Source organism: Mus caroli, unplaced genomic scaffold, assembly GCF_978045245.1.
Source record: "Mus caroli unplaced genomic scaffold, Mus_caroli_1 scaffold_13, whole genome shotgun sequence".
Classification (NCBI taxonomy): Eukaryota; Metazoa; Chordata; class Mammalia; order Rodentia; family Muridae; genus Mus; species Mus caroli.
In genome coordinates this window covers 2,556,438-2,571,556 of record NW_028227268.1, presented here as the reverse complement: position 1 = coordinate 2,571,556, position 15,119 = coordinate 2,556,438, and the positions used below count along the sequence as shown (strand labels likewise).

At 47.0% G+C, this 15,119-nt stretch overlaps 1 protein-coding gene and 1 long non-coding RNA gene across 8 annotated transcripts in view; one reads left to right on the top strand and one right to left on the bottom strand.

The window, feature by feature from the left end:
* Positions 1 to 15,119, top strand: part of Rnf213 (ring finger protein 213) — a 103,881-nt gene that overhangs the window by 65,119 nt on the left and 23,643 nt on the right. For all 6 annotated transcript variants that reach the window (XM_029483690.2, XM_029483687.2, XM_029483686.2 and 3 more), the window contains 14 exons: positions 218 to 363; positions 2,109 to 2,263; positions 4,216 to 4,428; positions 4,669 to 4,850; positions 5,371 to 5,491; positions 7,476 to 7,576; positions 7,686 to 7,868; positions 8,891 to 9,060; positions 9,150 to 9,249; positions 10,709 to 10,820; positions 11,570 to 11,780; positions 11,988 to 12,178; positions 12,968 to 13,090; positions 13,711 to 13,821. In XM_029483690.2, the coding sequence (XP_029339550.1) occupies positions 218 to 363; positions 2,109 to 2,263; positions 4,216 to 4,428; positions 4,669 to 4,850; positions 5,371 to 5,491; positions 7,476 to 7,576; positions 7,686 to 7,868; positions 8,891 to 9,060; positions 9,150 to 9,249; positions 10,709 to 10,820; positions 11,570 to 11,780; positions 11,988 to 12,178; positions 12,968 to 13,090; positions 13,711 to 13,821 (2,119 nt within the window). The remainder of the gene's footprint in view (positions 1 to 217; positions 364 to 2,108; positions 2,264 to 4,215; positions 4,429 to 4,668; positions 4,851 to 5,370; positions 5,492 to 7,475; positions 7,577 to 7,685; positions 7,869 to 8,890; positions 9,061 to 9,149; positions 9,250 to 10,708; positions 10,821 to 11,569; positions 11,781 to 11,987; positions 12,179 to 12,967; positions 13,091 to 13,710; positions 13,822 to 15,119) is intronic.
* The window catches only part of LOC110304765 (uncharacterized), a 36,164-nt gene continuing 27,259 nt past the window's right edge, over positions 6,215 to 15,119 (bottom strand). For both annotated transcript variants that reach the window (XR_015044913.1, XR_003838020.1), the window contains exons 4-5: positions 10,797 to 10,935; positions 6,215 to 6,422 (exon numbers count right to left, since the gene is read on the bottom strand). This is a non-coding gene — a long non-coding RNA (uncharacterized LOC110304765). The remainder of the gene's footprint in view (positions 6,423 to 10,796; positions 10,936 to 15,119) is intronic.

Sequence of the window (15,119 nt, the reverse complement as noted above, 5' to 3'; positions counted from 1 at the left end):
CAGCATGACTTGATAACCATCTCCCATGCCTCCCCTGCTACCTCCGTGTATCTATCCTTGTTCCCTTGCTGTACTGAAATGCTGCCTAGTATATCATCCACATAGGCAAGTGCTCCAGTACAGAGCCATCCCCAGCACAGCCTCCCCACCCCCACTGTGTCAGCAGCCACAGTCAAGCTCCATCTCACCAGCTGTACTCTCCTTTGCCTTGTTGCAGGTCCAACAGTGAGATGTCCTTCATCCTGGTGCAGAGCCACATGAACCTGCTCAAGGATGCCTACAATGCTGTCCCTTTCAGCTGGAGGATCAGGGACTACCTGGAGGAGCTCTGGGTGCAGGCTCAGTATATCACAGACACTGAGGGTAAGGCTACCCAATGGTCACCTCAAGGCACTACAGATGAATTAACCTGTTCAAGGCAGGACAATTTTGGAGGTTTTAGGTCTCCAGTATACCATTCTTCCACAATACGGCCCAGTGAGTCAAGGGACCTGCTGTCAATCCTGATAACCTGAGTTCAATCCTCAGGACCTATGTAGTGGGAGAGAACTGATTGGACAAGTTGTCCTGTCATGTGCTGTGGCACTTGAGTGCATGTGTAAAGTGGTTTGGGCGGGAGGCAGGGGCGGGGTGGGGGTGGGAAGTGTTCGTGTGTGTGTGTGTGTGTGTTTGTGTGTGTGTGTGTGTTTTACAAACAATAACCAATTTTCTTAACTCCCTACCAGCCCTCCTTCCAGTTTCCAGCCCAGCCCCTTCAAAGGTTTCTCCCAACTGTTCCTCCCTCTGTTCCCCAATAGTCTGCTTAACACTCCCTTCTCCCAGTTCTCCCAGTACCAGCAGCTCCAAACTACAACTGTTGTAGCTTATCTGCTCAGCTCAGCCTCTCCTAGCTCATCTGTCTCCTAACAATGTCTTCTGTACCAACTGCCTTCTCCTCTGCGAGCCCCTCATCCCCTTTACTCTGCCTCAGCTGGCTTTTAAAAGCCTATCCTGTTCCCAGAAATCTAAGAGGCAACCAACACTGATGATCTTAGGGACAAGCTGTTCTAATAGCTAAAAATTCTTAAAGGGCTAGTTGACCAGCAACTGGGGATGTTTTAAAGGGCCAGATGCACAAAATAAATCATACTACATGCATGTGATAAGGTAGCTTTTTTTTTTTTTTTTTTTGGTTTTTCGAGACAGGGTTTCTCTGTGTAGCCCTGGCTGTCCTGGAACTCACTTTGTAGACCAGGCTGGCCTTGAACTCAGAAATCCGCCTGCCTCTGCCTCCCAAGTGCTGGGATTAAAGCCATGCGCCACCACGCCCAGCTGATAAGGTAGCTTTTAAAGTGACTTTTAGTCACTGTTTGGAGGCATGACAAAATGGGTCATGTGTCATCACATCCTGATGTAGGAAGGTTATTCATCTCAGGCTCCTAGATAACACAAGTGGCAGCCTTAAGAGATGTTCCCATTGTGAACTTCATCAGGAAGTGTTAGCAACCAGTCCTCCTCGTGGAACCACAAGGTCCTCCTCGTCACAAAGTACCCTGCTCTCACATCTGAGAGATTTGGCCGTTGTTTGTCTAGAAAAAATGGCAGCCAAACATCGTGTGAAGAGTTGCCTTCTGCAACAAGCACCTCTCAGCACTCATCAGAGGCTGGTGCGGCCACTCCACACTGACCTGGTTTCCAGGTCTGCATCTGCTGTCTTTCCTGAGGGAGCACCGTCCTGTCCCGTGCCTACAGTCCATTTGCCCCTGCTTGTCTAGAGCAGCCTGTGACCAGAGCTGTGGGAAGGTGGGGCTCTAGTTGCTGTGGCCTCTGCTCAAGGAACAGCGGCCTTCCTCCCCACCTGGAATGCTAGCCATGCAGCACAGATGTGGCTCTTGGGTGTTTTTCCCCTCAGGGCTAGCTTGGCTGTCTGTGACCTAACTTGGTTCTGGTCTGCTTCTTTGTTTTCCCTACCATCCGAACAGTGGTGAGTGCCATGTTGTCCCTGGGCTCAGGTTCAGCAGAGCTGCCACTTCTCCAGCCTGGATAATGGCTCCTTTTTGTGGCAGTAACTTCTTCTATAGATTTAATTTCTTCCTGCTTATCATGCCTCTCTGTGTTCCTCTCTGTAGGATTATCGAAGAAGTTCGTGGAAATTTTCCAGAAAACTCCCTTGGGCGTGTTTCTCGCTCAGTTCCCTGTGGCACAGCAGCAAGAACTCCTGCAGAGCTACTTGAAGGACTTCCTGCTCTTGACCATGAAAGTGTCTTCATGTGAGGAATTAATGGTAGGTATGGAATCAGGGTTAAGAGAGGAGCTTACATAACATCCTCAGATCAGACACAGAGCTGCATGGAACACTCAGGACCAGGCCCTCAGCCTCCACTCTGCCTTCTAGAACCAAAGCTTGTGTCATTGGAGCTCTAAGCTCTCCGCATAGCTGCCAGCATAGTGGCGTATATCTGCAATCTCAGCATTTGTGAGGTGGAAGGAAAAGGAACAGACACTCAAGGCTACAGTAAGTTCAGGATCAGGCTGGGCTACATGATATTAATAATGAAATTCATTGCAACAGTTGATGCATTGGACTCCCTAAAACATTCCCACTTTGCTGCATAGGTACAAAGTTGAGAGCATAGTACAACTAAGGTGGTCAAAAGTGAATGCAGGTTACCTAGGAATCATTAAGAATTTAGCCTTGTTTGATTTGTGAAACTTATAAGCCACTTGGGGATGGAAACAATCTTAGATGCCTGGATATGGCATCCTTTGTCATCCCTGCAACTAAGGTAGGACAATGTAAATAGTTCTCAGTGCCATCCTTACATATTTACCTAACAAAGCTGATCTGAGTGTGGGTGTGGCTGTGTGAGACCCTGGGGATTGAATCTGCTCTAGGGCTGGAGAGGTGGCTCTGGGGGTAGAGTGCTCACTGCTCCTCCACTGGATCTAAGTTTGGTTCCCAAAACTCACATCAGGCAGCTCACAAATGCCTGTATCTCTCTCTACCTTAAGGGGGATCCAAAACCTTCCTCTGGCTTTTCCTCTTTGGTTACCTGTATATATGCTTGTGCGCACACACACATAAATAAAAATAAAGAATCTTAAAGTATTAAAGAAAAAATTGACTTTAAAAAGAGGTGAGAGTCAATGTTATGAAGGCAGAGGCAAAGACATGTCAATCACCCGATGACGGTCTCTCAAACAGGAGATCAGCTCACGTCTTCAATGCGAACATTGTTTGAGATGGGGGCTGAGCTATACAGAAAAATCTCTGCACAACAAACAAACAAACAAACAAACACACACATACACACAAACGATTTTTCCTCGAATCAGTAAGAATAAAGTGACCGAACAGTGGTGGCGCACACCTTTAATCCCAGCACTTGGGAGGCAGAGGCAGGTGGATTTCTGAGTTCAAGGCCAGCCTGGTCTACAGAGTGAGTTCCAGGACAGCCAGGGCTATACAGAGAAACCCTGTCTCAAAAAAACCAAAAAACAAAAAAAAGCAAGCAAACAAACAAAAAGAGAATAAAGTGTGGGCAGATTAAAGTGTGGAGTTTTTAGTATGAGTCCTTGCCAACCATTGAAACAGCTTTATCTGAGTTGACTACTGTTGGAGGGCTGTTTGGAATGTAACACTGAGTAAAACATTGGGGGAGAAAATGACCCCAGTTGTTTTAGTTAAGGTTCCTGTTTCTACAGCGAGCACCATGACCAGAATGCAGCAGGGAGGGGAGGGTTACTTGGCTTATGTTTCCATCTCATTATTCATCACTGAAGGAAACCAGGACAAGGAACTCAAGCCATGCAGTATCCTGGAGGCAGGAGCTGATGCAGAAGCCACAGAGAGGTGCCACTTACTGGCTTGCTCTGCCTGCTTTTATATAGATAGCACTGAGGACCACCAGCCCAGGGGTGGTGACACTGCCCACAGTGGGTTGGGCCCTCTCCAAGCAATCACTAATTAAGAAATGTCTTACAGATCTTATGCAGGCATTTTCTCAACTGAGGTTCCCTCCTTTCAGATAATGCTAGCTTGTGTCAAGTTGACACAAGACTAGAAAACACACCAGTTTAGGGTGCCCTAAGGGGAAAGTGCCCAGAAGGTTCCACCAAAAAGCAGCCAGGGGATTTTCCAATTTTCTTTTCTACACCTTTGAATATTTATGATTTTCTATAGGAAATCATGTCTTTATCATGCACAGTTAGGTAATGAAATCATTTTGTCTCCAGTTTCTGCAGAGGGCCCTGTGGTCCTGCCTCCGTGAGCTCCAAGAGGCTTCAGGGACACCTGCTGAAGGGCTCTCCTTGCCCTGGGTGCACCTTGCCTATCAGCACTTCAGGACCCGGCTACAGAACTTCTCCAGAATTTTGACCATTCACCCCCAGGTTCTGAGCAGTCTCAGTCAAGCAGCAGAGAAGCACAGCTTGGCTCGGTGTGAAATGGTATGTGTTCCTTTCGGGAAGGCCACCTGCACCTGCCCTCAGTGAGACCTTTAGATTCTATCCTGGAAGCAGAGGGCTTACAGAGCCATGTCCTAAATAGATTCTTTATGGGCACATCTGCAAAGTAACAGATTAGCAAGTAGTTTTCGAGCCTGGGCCCCAGAACGCACTGGGACTTGGGATTCAGGGTGTCTTGGGGGAGCATCCTGCTTCGTCACATGCCAGTTCTCCTTGTTGCAGACACTGGATGCATTTGCAGCAATGGCCTGTGCCGAAATGCTCAAGGAAGACCTCCTGAAGCCAAGCCCCAAGGCTTGGTTACAGCTTGTGAAGAATCTGTCCACGCCACTGGAGCTTGTCTGTTCAGAAGGGTACTTGTGTGACACTGGGAGCATGACCAGATCTGTCATCCAGGAGGTCAGGTGAGCAGCAGGAGCCTGCCTCTCTACACTCTGCCTGTGCTTACCCCTGGAACCTGCCAAACCCTATAGCACAACTGAGGAAGGTGGGCAGGCCTTTCTGGGCCAGGAGTGACATTATCTTCATTCACCTGCTTAACAATGGGCCCTCTCTCAAGTGCTGGGTATCTCACTTGATTCTAAAGACTGGGAAAGAAAATGGTCCTGGGAGTGGTAGGAAGTTACAATGTAGGCAAAGTAGAAGGGACCCCACGGGGAGGCATGGAAAGTGAGGAAGGGGCAGGCTGTCAAGGTTAGGAGACAGTCCCCATGCTGTGCTTGCAGGACCAGTGTTCACTGAAGCATTGAACTTGAGACAGGTTTTACCTGAGCCTGGTGTGTAGACGAGTGGGGAGCTTTTCTGCAGCACAGTACTGTGTACACAGGGAAAGCCCCTCCTATCCGTTGCGGAGCTCCTTCTCTGCTCTCCCATATCGTAGGTTCCTCTGCCAGAACTAACTGGGTAAATCCCCTCTCTTGACAGAGCCCTGTGGAACCGCATTTTCTCCATCGCCCTCTTTGTGGAACACGTTCTTCTGGGGACTGAGAGCCAGATTCCTGAGCTGAGTCCACTGGTAACCACATATGTCTCCTTACTAGACAAAGTAAGTACTGGACTGTGTCTCTGGGCAGTATGGAGATCTGAAACCTCCCCTGCCAGTTTCCTTTGGTTGGTGGATTATTGCTTAGGTCTCTGGCAAGCTTACATAGCTGTGCAAAGGGCAGTGATGTCATGACAAACCATTGCATCCTTGATGGTGGCTATTTGACCATCTCCTCTTAGATTGCCAAGCCTGGGCTCTCAGTGAGCATTCAGTTGCAGGAACAGGTATGCAGTTAAACAACCTGTGACTTCTTTGTGAGGAATGAAGAAATTAGCACCCTTAGCCTCTAGAGTGACCGGTAAAATGACCCAGTGGCTTAGCTCAGGGGGAGAAAATGCCATCACTATGGTCATAGCAACAGCCATGAGGAAGGGCAAAGGAAACCCCTATGCTTCTGCTCCTCCACACCTAAAGTGTGTGACATTACAGGACACTATTCTGCAGAAAAAGCTACCATCTCTAAGCATACTGGTGGCGGCGGCAGCAGCCACAGCCACAGTCAATCAGCACAACACAAGCTCCACATCCTTTCTCCCTACACTGTCCTCATCCCTTGGGAACTTTCTATGGGGGAAGCCAGTTGGGATGGCCATTGGCATCAGAGAAATACAACTCTGGGCTCCATGCAGCGGTTAAAGTGCTAGGTGCTGTAGGGGGTTGAGAGGGAAGCCAGGTTCCGATGAACACAGTGCAGTGCTTGAGCCATACAGATGCTCATTTCTCAATTCAGTAAGAGAATGGGCCTTACCAGCTCCCAGAAGCCAAGTGTGCAGAGTTCTCGTCTCTTTGTCATCTTTCACTGACACCTTCTACCCGGTAATCTCAGGATGCTCTTTCCTAGTACCACAGCCCATGGGATAGTGGTATTGTCTTCAGTCTCATCTTTACTGTGGCTGGTTCCCACTACTTGGCTGGAAGGGTCAGAAGGAATCTGTGGGGAGATGAAGGGCCTCAGGTCTCATCTCCCACTAAGGTGGGAAGGAAGGCCGACCCTGACCAAGGTCAACAATCATGAGGCCCCCAGCATTGTCTAGGAGCACTGTTAAAAGATTCAGAAAATAGCCAACACAAAGTTTTTTTTTTTTTTGGTTTTTCGAGACAGGGTTTCTCTGTATAGCCCTGGCTGTCCTGGAACTAACTTTGTAGACCAGGCTGGCCTCGAACTCAGAAATCCGCCTGCCTCTGCCTCCCGAGTGCTGGGATTAAAGGCGTGCGCCACCACGCCCGGCTAACACAAAGTTTTTTTCACTTAGCTTGATAACTTGAGTTTACACAGAAAAATAAGATACTTTAAAATGTTTTATTTTTTCCAATTATTTTATTTTATTCCATTAATTTATTTATTCACTGCAGCTACTTAAAAGTTTGTTTGGTTGGTTGGTTTTGGGTTTTTTTGAGACAGGGTTTCTCTGTGTAGCCCTGGCTGTCCTGGCACTCACTTTGTAGACCAGGCTGGCCTCAAACTCAGAAATCTGCCTACCTCTGCCTCCCAAATGCTGGGATTAAAGGCGTGCGCCACCACCGCCCGGCTAAAAGTTTGTTTTTAAAGGACATGTAAATGTAGGAACTTTCTTCTTGTTTTATATTGTTGTTAGTTTGTTGTTGTTGTTGTTTTTGAGATAAGGTCTCACTATGTAGCTCTGGCTATCCTGGAACTCACTATGTAAGTCAGGCTGTCCTGGAACTTGCTTTGGTGTTTTGCCTGCATGTGTGTCTGGCATCTAGGGAGGCCAGAGTATCAGATCCCCTGTGAGCTGCCATGTGGGTAATGGGAATCAAACCAGGATCCTCTGGAACAGCAGCCAGTGGTCTTAACTGCTCTGTCTCCTGAAAATGTGGGAACTTCCTAAGGCAAGCATCCCAAGAGCCTTGTGCTGCTCTTTTGTGGCCATGGCTGCACGTCAGCAGCCACTGAGACAGTGGGTGCTGGGTCACTCTCCCTGTGGACCCGTACTTACTACTCACCACTGCCCTTCTCCCTCAGTGTCTTGAAGAGGACTCTAACCTCAAGACCTGCAGGCCATTTGAGGCTGTAATGACCACACTCTGTGACTGCAAGGACAAGGCCAGCAAGAAGTTCAGCAGGTGAGATGTGTAATTTAAGACTTTGAGATTACTTGGATTTGCGGTGGAAGGAACTGTTTCTTGTGGCCAGCATTTCTGCTCTGAAATTGATCACTTTCTTGGGTTCTAGGTTTGGTATTCAGCCATGTCTCATCTGCCATGGAGATGCACAGGACCCCGTCTGTCTGCCCTGTGATCATGTGTATTGTCTACGTTGCATTCAGACCTGGCTCACCCCAGGACAAATGATGTGCCCCTACTGCTTAACTGACTTGCCAGACAAGTTCTCACCAACTGTTTCCCAGGACCACAGGTAAATCACCCTTTCTCTTGAGGAAGCTTCCTCGCTTTTTTTCCAATGCTGTCTTTGGAGATGTCTACTCTTGGGTCAGCGTTCTTTGGGCATAAGAGCTGGTTTCAGAGAACTTCCATAAGTAATGCCAGAAGCAAGGTTTCCTGGACCTCTGCCCTTTCCCAAATAAGACAAGCACCAACATGGAGACAGCAAACTTAGGAGATAAGCTAGAAAGTCACAAAGTCCTTGGAAGAAAACCGAACATGTAGGTGTAGCTTGGTGCCTTTTAGTGGGGAGGGCTGGAGTGGTGCTGGAGGTGGAACTGAGATTCAGCTTGTGCCCTGCCACTCATCCAACCCCTGCCCATCATTGCCTTCTTTGTATGTATATGAATGTGTTCATGTGGGTGTATTCACGTGTATTCACGTGTCCACAAGTCAACATCAGGTATCTTCCTTCATCACTCTGTTTTGGGACAGGGACCTCAGTAACCCTGCAGCTCGTCTCTGCCTGGCTTACCCTCCAGTGAGGCCTAGGAATCTGCCTCATCGTCCCTACACACCCTCATGCTGAGATACAGGTGCAAGGGCAGTACTGATGGGCTCATCTCCCAGATCCTCTTCTTTATGAACACAGCCTTAGTCTCTGCCTGAGGATGTAGGCAGATCTGGCTCAGCCTTCAGGAGACAGAGGAGCAGGGCCTCAGCAGCCCTGACTCCATCCCATTTTATTGCCCATGCTCTAGGTCCAGACAATGGTAGTGTCCCAGAAACACTGTTGTAGTCTGAAGAACAATTCTGATCATTGTTAAGACCATCTCATTTGTTGATTCAAAATCAAAATGCAAAACAAAACCAAAATAACAGAGCCTAGTTTTAAACCTAGCAAGTAGGAGGCTGATATAGAATTGTGGAGTTCAAGGTCAAATAAACCTTTATATTTAAACCAAAATACTATCCAAATATCCCTTCCCTCTGCCTGGAAGTATTGGGCAACACATTCTACAATTCCTCTGTCACGAGTTTCCCCTCCCTCCTAAGGAAAGCCATTGAGAAGCACGCCCAGTTCCGGCACATGTGCAACAGCTTCTTTGTGGACCTTGTCTCTACCATGTGCTTCAAGGATAACACGCCCCCTGAGAAGAGTGTCATCGATACGCTGCTGTCCTTGCTCTTCGTACAAAAGGAGCTGCTGAGAGATGCTTCCCAGAGTGAGTTCCCTTCTTCCCGTAAAGGTCAAAACCAGAGTTTGGGCTCAGTACCATGATACGAACTATAGTCCCCTTCTCTCTGGCTGCAGAACATCGTGAACACACAAAGTCTCTGTCTCCATTTGATGATGTTGTTGACCAGACTCCTGTCATCCGCTCTGTGCTGTTAAAACTGCTTCTCAAGTACAGGTCTGTAGTGAGAATTTTGGTTTCTTGAAAAATACAAAAATAGTATGGAAATACATTTTCACTTTAATCCCAGGTGTGGGATGTGAGGCTGCTTCAGACTAGCAGCAGCTGACCATGATTTGTCTCATGGTCTAGCAGGGGTGTGATTTTGCCAGCTGTAGATAGTTTCTGCAGTTGTCTGACATGGAATTCTGGGGGCTTTTCAGGGGTATTTAAATGCACGGCCATGAAAGGTGGGCTGTGGGTTGTTTGTTTGTTTGTTATATAGTCTTGCTCAAACAAACAACAAGAAGAAATTAGATATCCTGACAGTAAAGATCAAACTTGTCCCAAGAAACTCAATGCTCCTAATCACCACTTAATGTTGATGCCCCCTCCCCCCCCCCTCAGCTGGGAGCTCATCTGTGGTCTGGAAAAGCTTTCTATGTAAGCAAACCCAGTTTACGTCAGGCTTGTATGCTTATAGTTTCCACCAGGGGCCTGTGAGTGTGGCCCAGTAGCAACTGATAGTTAACAAGAAACCATGGTGTGATTCTGGCCCCAGCCCCTGGCATCCAGTCATGTGACACATCGGGAAGTGACTTTCGGTCTAGCACTTGCTATCTAGCACCTTCTGAGCTCTGGTGGCCTGTGTTTTTTGAATGTGGGCAAGGTTTGTCAGGTCAGAGGAGTAGAATGCACCCTGTCCTCTGGGGCAGATGTGCTGAGCCAGACCTGCAGCTCTCCCAAGTGTCCATGTGGCTCTGAACCCCAAACTCTCCCTAGAGTTCTATCAAGTCACCCTCAGCCTTTTGGGTATCTGCAGTGGCATTCCTTCTGGTGCTGGAAACACTCACAGTCCTGGTTTCCTTCCCCTCTGTGCACACAATGCAAATTTCACTCATTTGCCTTCCTAAGCCACACCCCTTAATGGTGTGACCTGCTGGCTCTCATAAGCTACACCCCTTAAGGGGGTGAATTGCCTCTATTCTGTGGGGACCCACCAGCTGCATGGCAGAACCCAGTGGCCATCTCACAGTCACATGGAGTTGTCCTGAGTTTGGTCAACTCAGCTGCAGGAACACAGAACTGGGCCTGCTGGCACTTTCCAAAAGACAGAGTGATCCTGTCACCGCTAAATACTATGGTAGTTGCTACCAATGATACAGTTTAAATATTTAAGTAAGAATTTGAATTTTAGACCACAAATTAATCCTACTTTGTAAGACTTAAAATTCTTTTTTGAGGAGATCCATGGTGATATTAATGACTCTACATCGTGTATTTTTTTTCCCAGTACATTCTATAATAAAAATGTATCAATAGTGCAAAGATTTTCCAAATGACCAGTCATGTGTGTCAGACATCCAGGTGCTGGGGCTGCATTCTGGTAGAGTACTTGCGTGCCGGACACATACATGGCCTGGGTTAGCCCTAGCCGTGGGAGTCATAGCCAGGAGCACTGTGTGTCTCTCCCCAGCTTCCATGAAGTGAAGGATTACATCCAGAACTACCTGACGCAGTTAGAGAAGAAAGCGTTCCTAACGGAAGACAAAACGGAACTGTACCTGCTCTTCATCAGCTGCCTGGAGGTGTGAGGCTTGGTCTGGGTTTCCTTTGGGAACTAAACCATGTAGCTCATACAGTGAAAGCATTTCTGAAGAACTGCAGGATGCACTGTAGTACGACAAAGAGACACTCTGTTCTCTGTGTGTGGAAAAACAAAACAAAACAAAACAAAGTTGCAGCCCTGTCTGGCTACCCTCCGTCATTGGTATATAGTCATGAGTTGCCTGATGGTGTCCCTCAGGGGCCACTGTGAAATGAGAGCACTTAGTGATTGTCCAGGCTATTATTGCTCTGTAAGTGACTGATGTCTGCACAGCAGAGGACCCCAGTGATGCATTTCTTAGGCTTCTTAGGCTGTGGTGCATGCTTGTAATGCTACTTACTACAGAAAACCAAAAGCTCCCAGTGCATGGCACAGAATTGGCAGTGGTTGTCCTCAGCTCATCACTGTGGACACTTTCTATCACCCTTACATTAATCACACATTTTCCCTTGTAAGTTTGTAAAAATCTTCTTGATATAAATAAATCCCTTGAATAAAAAGGGATGCTAAAATGTAAATGAAGAAAATACCTAATTAAAAAAAGAATTCTTTAAAAAAAGGGAAGGGGAATGCTAGTTTTCTATGATTCAAAAAAAAAAAAATACACATTGCAGCTTTTAGTGCTCTTGCCTTTCCCATGCCTCTGCATAGGCATGCTGTGGCAATTTTCAAAGGCAGGGGCTTGCTGGTGTGAACTAATGCCTTAGTCTCTATGCCCTCATTCCTCAGGACTCAGTACACCAGAAGACAAGTGCTGGCTGCAGAAATCTCGAGCAGGTTCTCAGAGAGGAGGGCCATTTCCTTAGGACGTATTCCCCGGGACTGCAAGGCCAGGAGCCTGTCCGCATTGCTTCAGTGGAGTACCTGCAGGAGGTGGCCAGAGTCCGCCTATGTCTTGACTTGGCAGCTGACTTCCTCTCAGAGCTCCAGGAAGGCTCAGGCAAGTCTCCTCTGTGGAGATCTTCTAATTCAGAAGTCTGGGATCTATAGGAAACCTGATCTTAGGACGAGGCTGTCCTCATCCATGTACTCTTTCCTCTGTATTCTTCCATGACGGGATTACAGAGAACAGGCTTAAGGCCTCTAGCTGGTGTCTTCATAGCAGGTGTCTGTCGCTGTTCCTCACCTGCTTTCTCCAAACTCACAGAACTGGCTGAAGACAAGCAGTGCTTCCTGAAGCATGTTGAGCAGTTCTGCACACGCATCAACAATGATTGGCACAGGGTGTACCTGGTGAGGAAACTCTCAAGCCAGCGTGGGATGGAATTCGTGCAGAGCTTCTCCAAGCAGGGCCATCCATGCCAATGGGTGTTTCCCAGGAAAGTCATTGCACAGCAGGTGAGGAACAGGGTCTTGGGCACAAAGGGCATGCTTCTTACAGTCCTGTTTGTAGCATCCTGTAGCTAGACTTGGGGCGGAGCCTCAGTGTGCTGCCTACCTGTGTTTGCCCCAATGCATATGGGAAATGGGCCTTTGCATTTGCTTCAGCATGACTTTAACCATCACACATATAACACCCATGGATATCAGTGTGTGTCACATGTGTGTGTGTTGTAAGGTTATGGTATATTCATTTGCAGTTATTTAGGTTTAATTTCTTACTGAGCTGGATACAGGCAAGGTAAATGAATGTTTCGGCCCTACCAGCAATTGTGTCCTTTCTACCCCTGCCAGGTAGAAGAGAACAGGAAGACAGAAATCAGAGCAATGATTGGGAGAAGTGTGGCTTTTAAGGCCTCACTGTAGCACCTTTCCTGGTACTCAGAACTCACTTCTTCCTGTCCTAGAATTATCAAATGGAACTAAAATGCCTTATTTTTCTTCCTTTATTATTATCATCATAATCATCACCACTGGGGTTTGGAGGTGACAAATTTTATGTCTCCTGGCCTCAAGCGAGTGCTGTGAATGGAGAAAGCAAGTAGCTATAAAATCTGTACAGGCCCTTTCTAGGCTTCCAGTCCTCAGAAGAGATAAATAACTCCCAAAGATGGCCCCCGCGGGCTCTGTCTCAGAAGTCCTTCCAAGTCTCTGAGGACAATCTGGTATTTTCTCTGTCTAGAGTTCTTTGCAAAGTGTCTCTCATTATTCCTACTGTGATTAACCCCTATACTGCTCCAATTGCAGAAGGACCATGTAAGCCTGATGGACCGATACCTCGTCCACGGTAATGAATACAAGGCTGTCCGTGATGCAATGGCCAAAGCTGTGCTTGAGTGCAAGACCCCGGACATTGGGAATGCTCTGATGGTAAGATGGGTCTGGGCTTCTCTCTTATACCAGAAGGCACTGCCTGAAGCCTTGCATCTTCCCTTACATACATCAAATGATGGAGCGAGCAACTGAGTAGCCCCCTAAAGTGACACTGTACTAGAAATCAGACATTCATGGTCTCTTGCCTTCACAGGAAACTGGTGGCTGGAATGGGTGCAATGACACTTGAGTTAGCCAGTGTCTGTAACGGAGCCCCTGATGAGAAGCTGCTCCAAACTAACTCAGACCTGAAGAAAGCTAGTACAGCCAACGCTCAGATTCCTTTGAATATCTATGGCTTACTCTGCTCCTGACTGATACTGATGTCAAGGTTTTTAGACATCTGACCTTGAAACTGCTCTGGTTCTCTTCCCATTTGAATCCATGCCATTGTTCTGGCAAGGAGGAAATAGGAACTTTGTCTCTGCTTAGGAAATAATTCTCATAGTAGAGAAGTAGTCATCGGAAGGACAACTGCTGGCTATCTAACAGTGAACTACAGATTCCCAGAGTGTGCCAGAAGATGCCTCCCCCTTCCTCAAAAATGTAGTTCAGTGTAAGGGCCTGATAAGTGCCACATATCCTTTAAATCTTACTTGATATCTTTGCCTCTGCAGGCCTGCAAAAGCCCCAAAGCCCAGCAGACAGCCTACTTATTGCTGGCCTTGTACACAGAGGTGGCTGCTTTGTTCCGTTCCCCCAATGGCAGCCTCCATCCAGAACCAAAGGTGAGCAGCCCTCTATACAGCAGGGTGTGTCTACAGTTTCATCCCATCATCATCACAAACATGAATTATGCTGGTAATTTTCTACCTATGATAGAGGTAGAAACCTTACTAGAGGGAAGATCTGTCTGAACTACTAAAGCATAAACTATGAGATTCTACTGCATTCTGTTTTTCTTCAGTGCTTGGGATACTGGTGTGTGTGCTGAGTAGTGCCTACCATAGAGCATCCTTAGAGCATGCCTATCTTTCTGGTTTTGTTTGAGACAAGGTCTTGATGTGCATGTGTAGCCCCCATTGTCTTTATTTATTTTTTTTTTAATTTTTAATATTTTTTATTACATATTTTCCTCAATTACATTTCCAATGCTATCCCAAAAGTCCCCCATAGCGCCCCCCACTTCCCTACCCACCCATTCCCATTCTTTTGGCCCTGGCATTCCCCTATATTGGGGCATATAAAGTTTGCAAGTCCAATGGGCCTCTCTTTCCAGTGATGGCCGACTAGGCCATCTTTCGATACATATGCAGCTAGAGACAAGAGCTCCGGGGTACTGGTTAGTTCATCATGTTGTTCCAACTATAGGGTTGCAGATCCCTTTAGCTCCTTGGGTACTTTCTCTAGCTTCTCCATTGGGAGCCCTATGATACATCCAATAGCTGACTGTGAGCATCTACTCCTGTGTTTGCTAGGCCCCGGCATCGTCTCACAAGAGACAGCTATATTTGGGTCCTTTCATCAAAATCTTGCTAGTGTATGCAATGGTGTCAGCGTTTAGAAGCTGATTATGGGATGGATCCCTGGATACGGCAGTCTCTAGATGGTCCATCCTTTCATCACAGCTCCAAACTTTGTCTCTGTAACTCCTTCCATGGGTGTTTTGTTCCTAATTCTAAGAAGGGGCACAGTGTCCACACTTTGGTCTTCATTCTTCTTGAGTTTCATGCGTTTAGCAAATTGTATCTTATATCTTGGGTATCCTAAGTTTTGGGCTAATATCCACTTATCAGTGAATACATATTGTGTGAGTTCCTTTGTGATTGTGTTACCTCACTCAAGATGATGCCCTCCAGGTCCATCCATTTGGCTAGGAATTTCATAAATTCATTCTTTTTAATAGCTGAGTAGTACTCCATTGTGTAAATGTACCATAATTTCTATATCCATTCCTCTGTTGAGGGACATCTGGGTTCTTTCCAGCTTCTGGCTATTATAAATAGGGCTGCTATGAACATAGTGGAGCATGTGTCCTTCTTACCGGTTGGGACATCTTCTGGATATATGCCCAGGAGAGGTATTG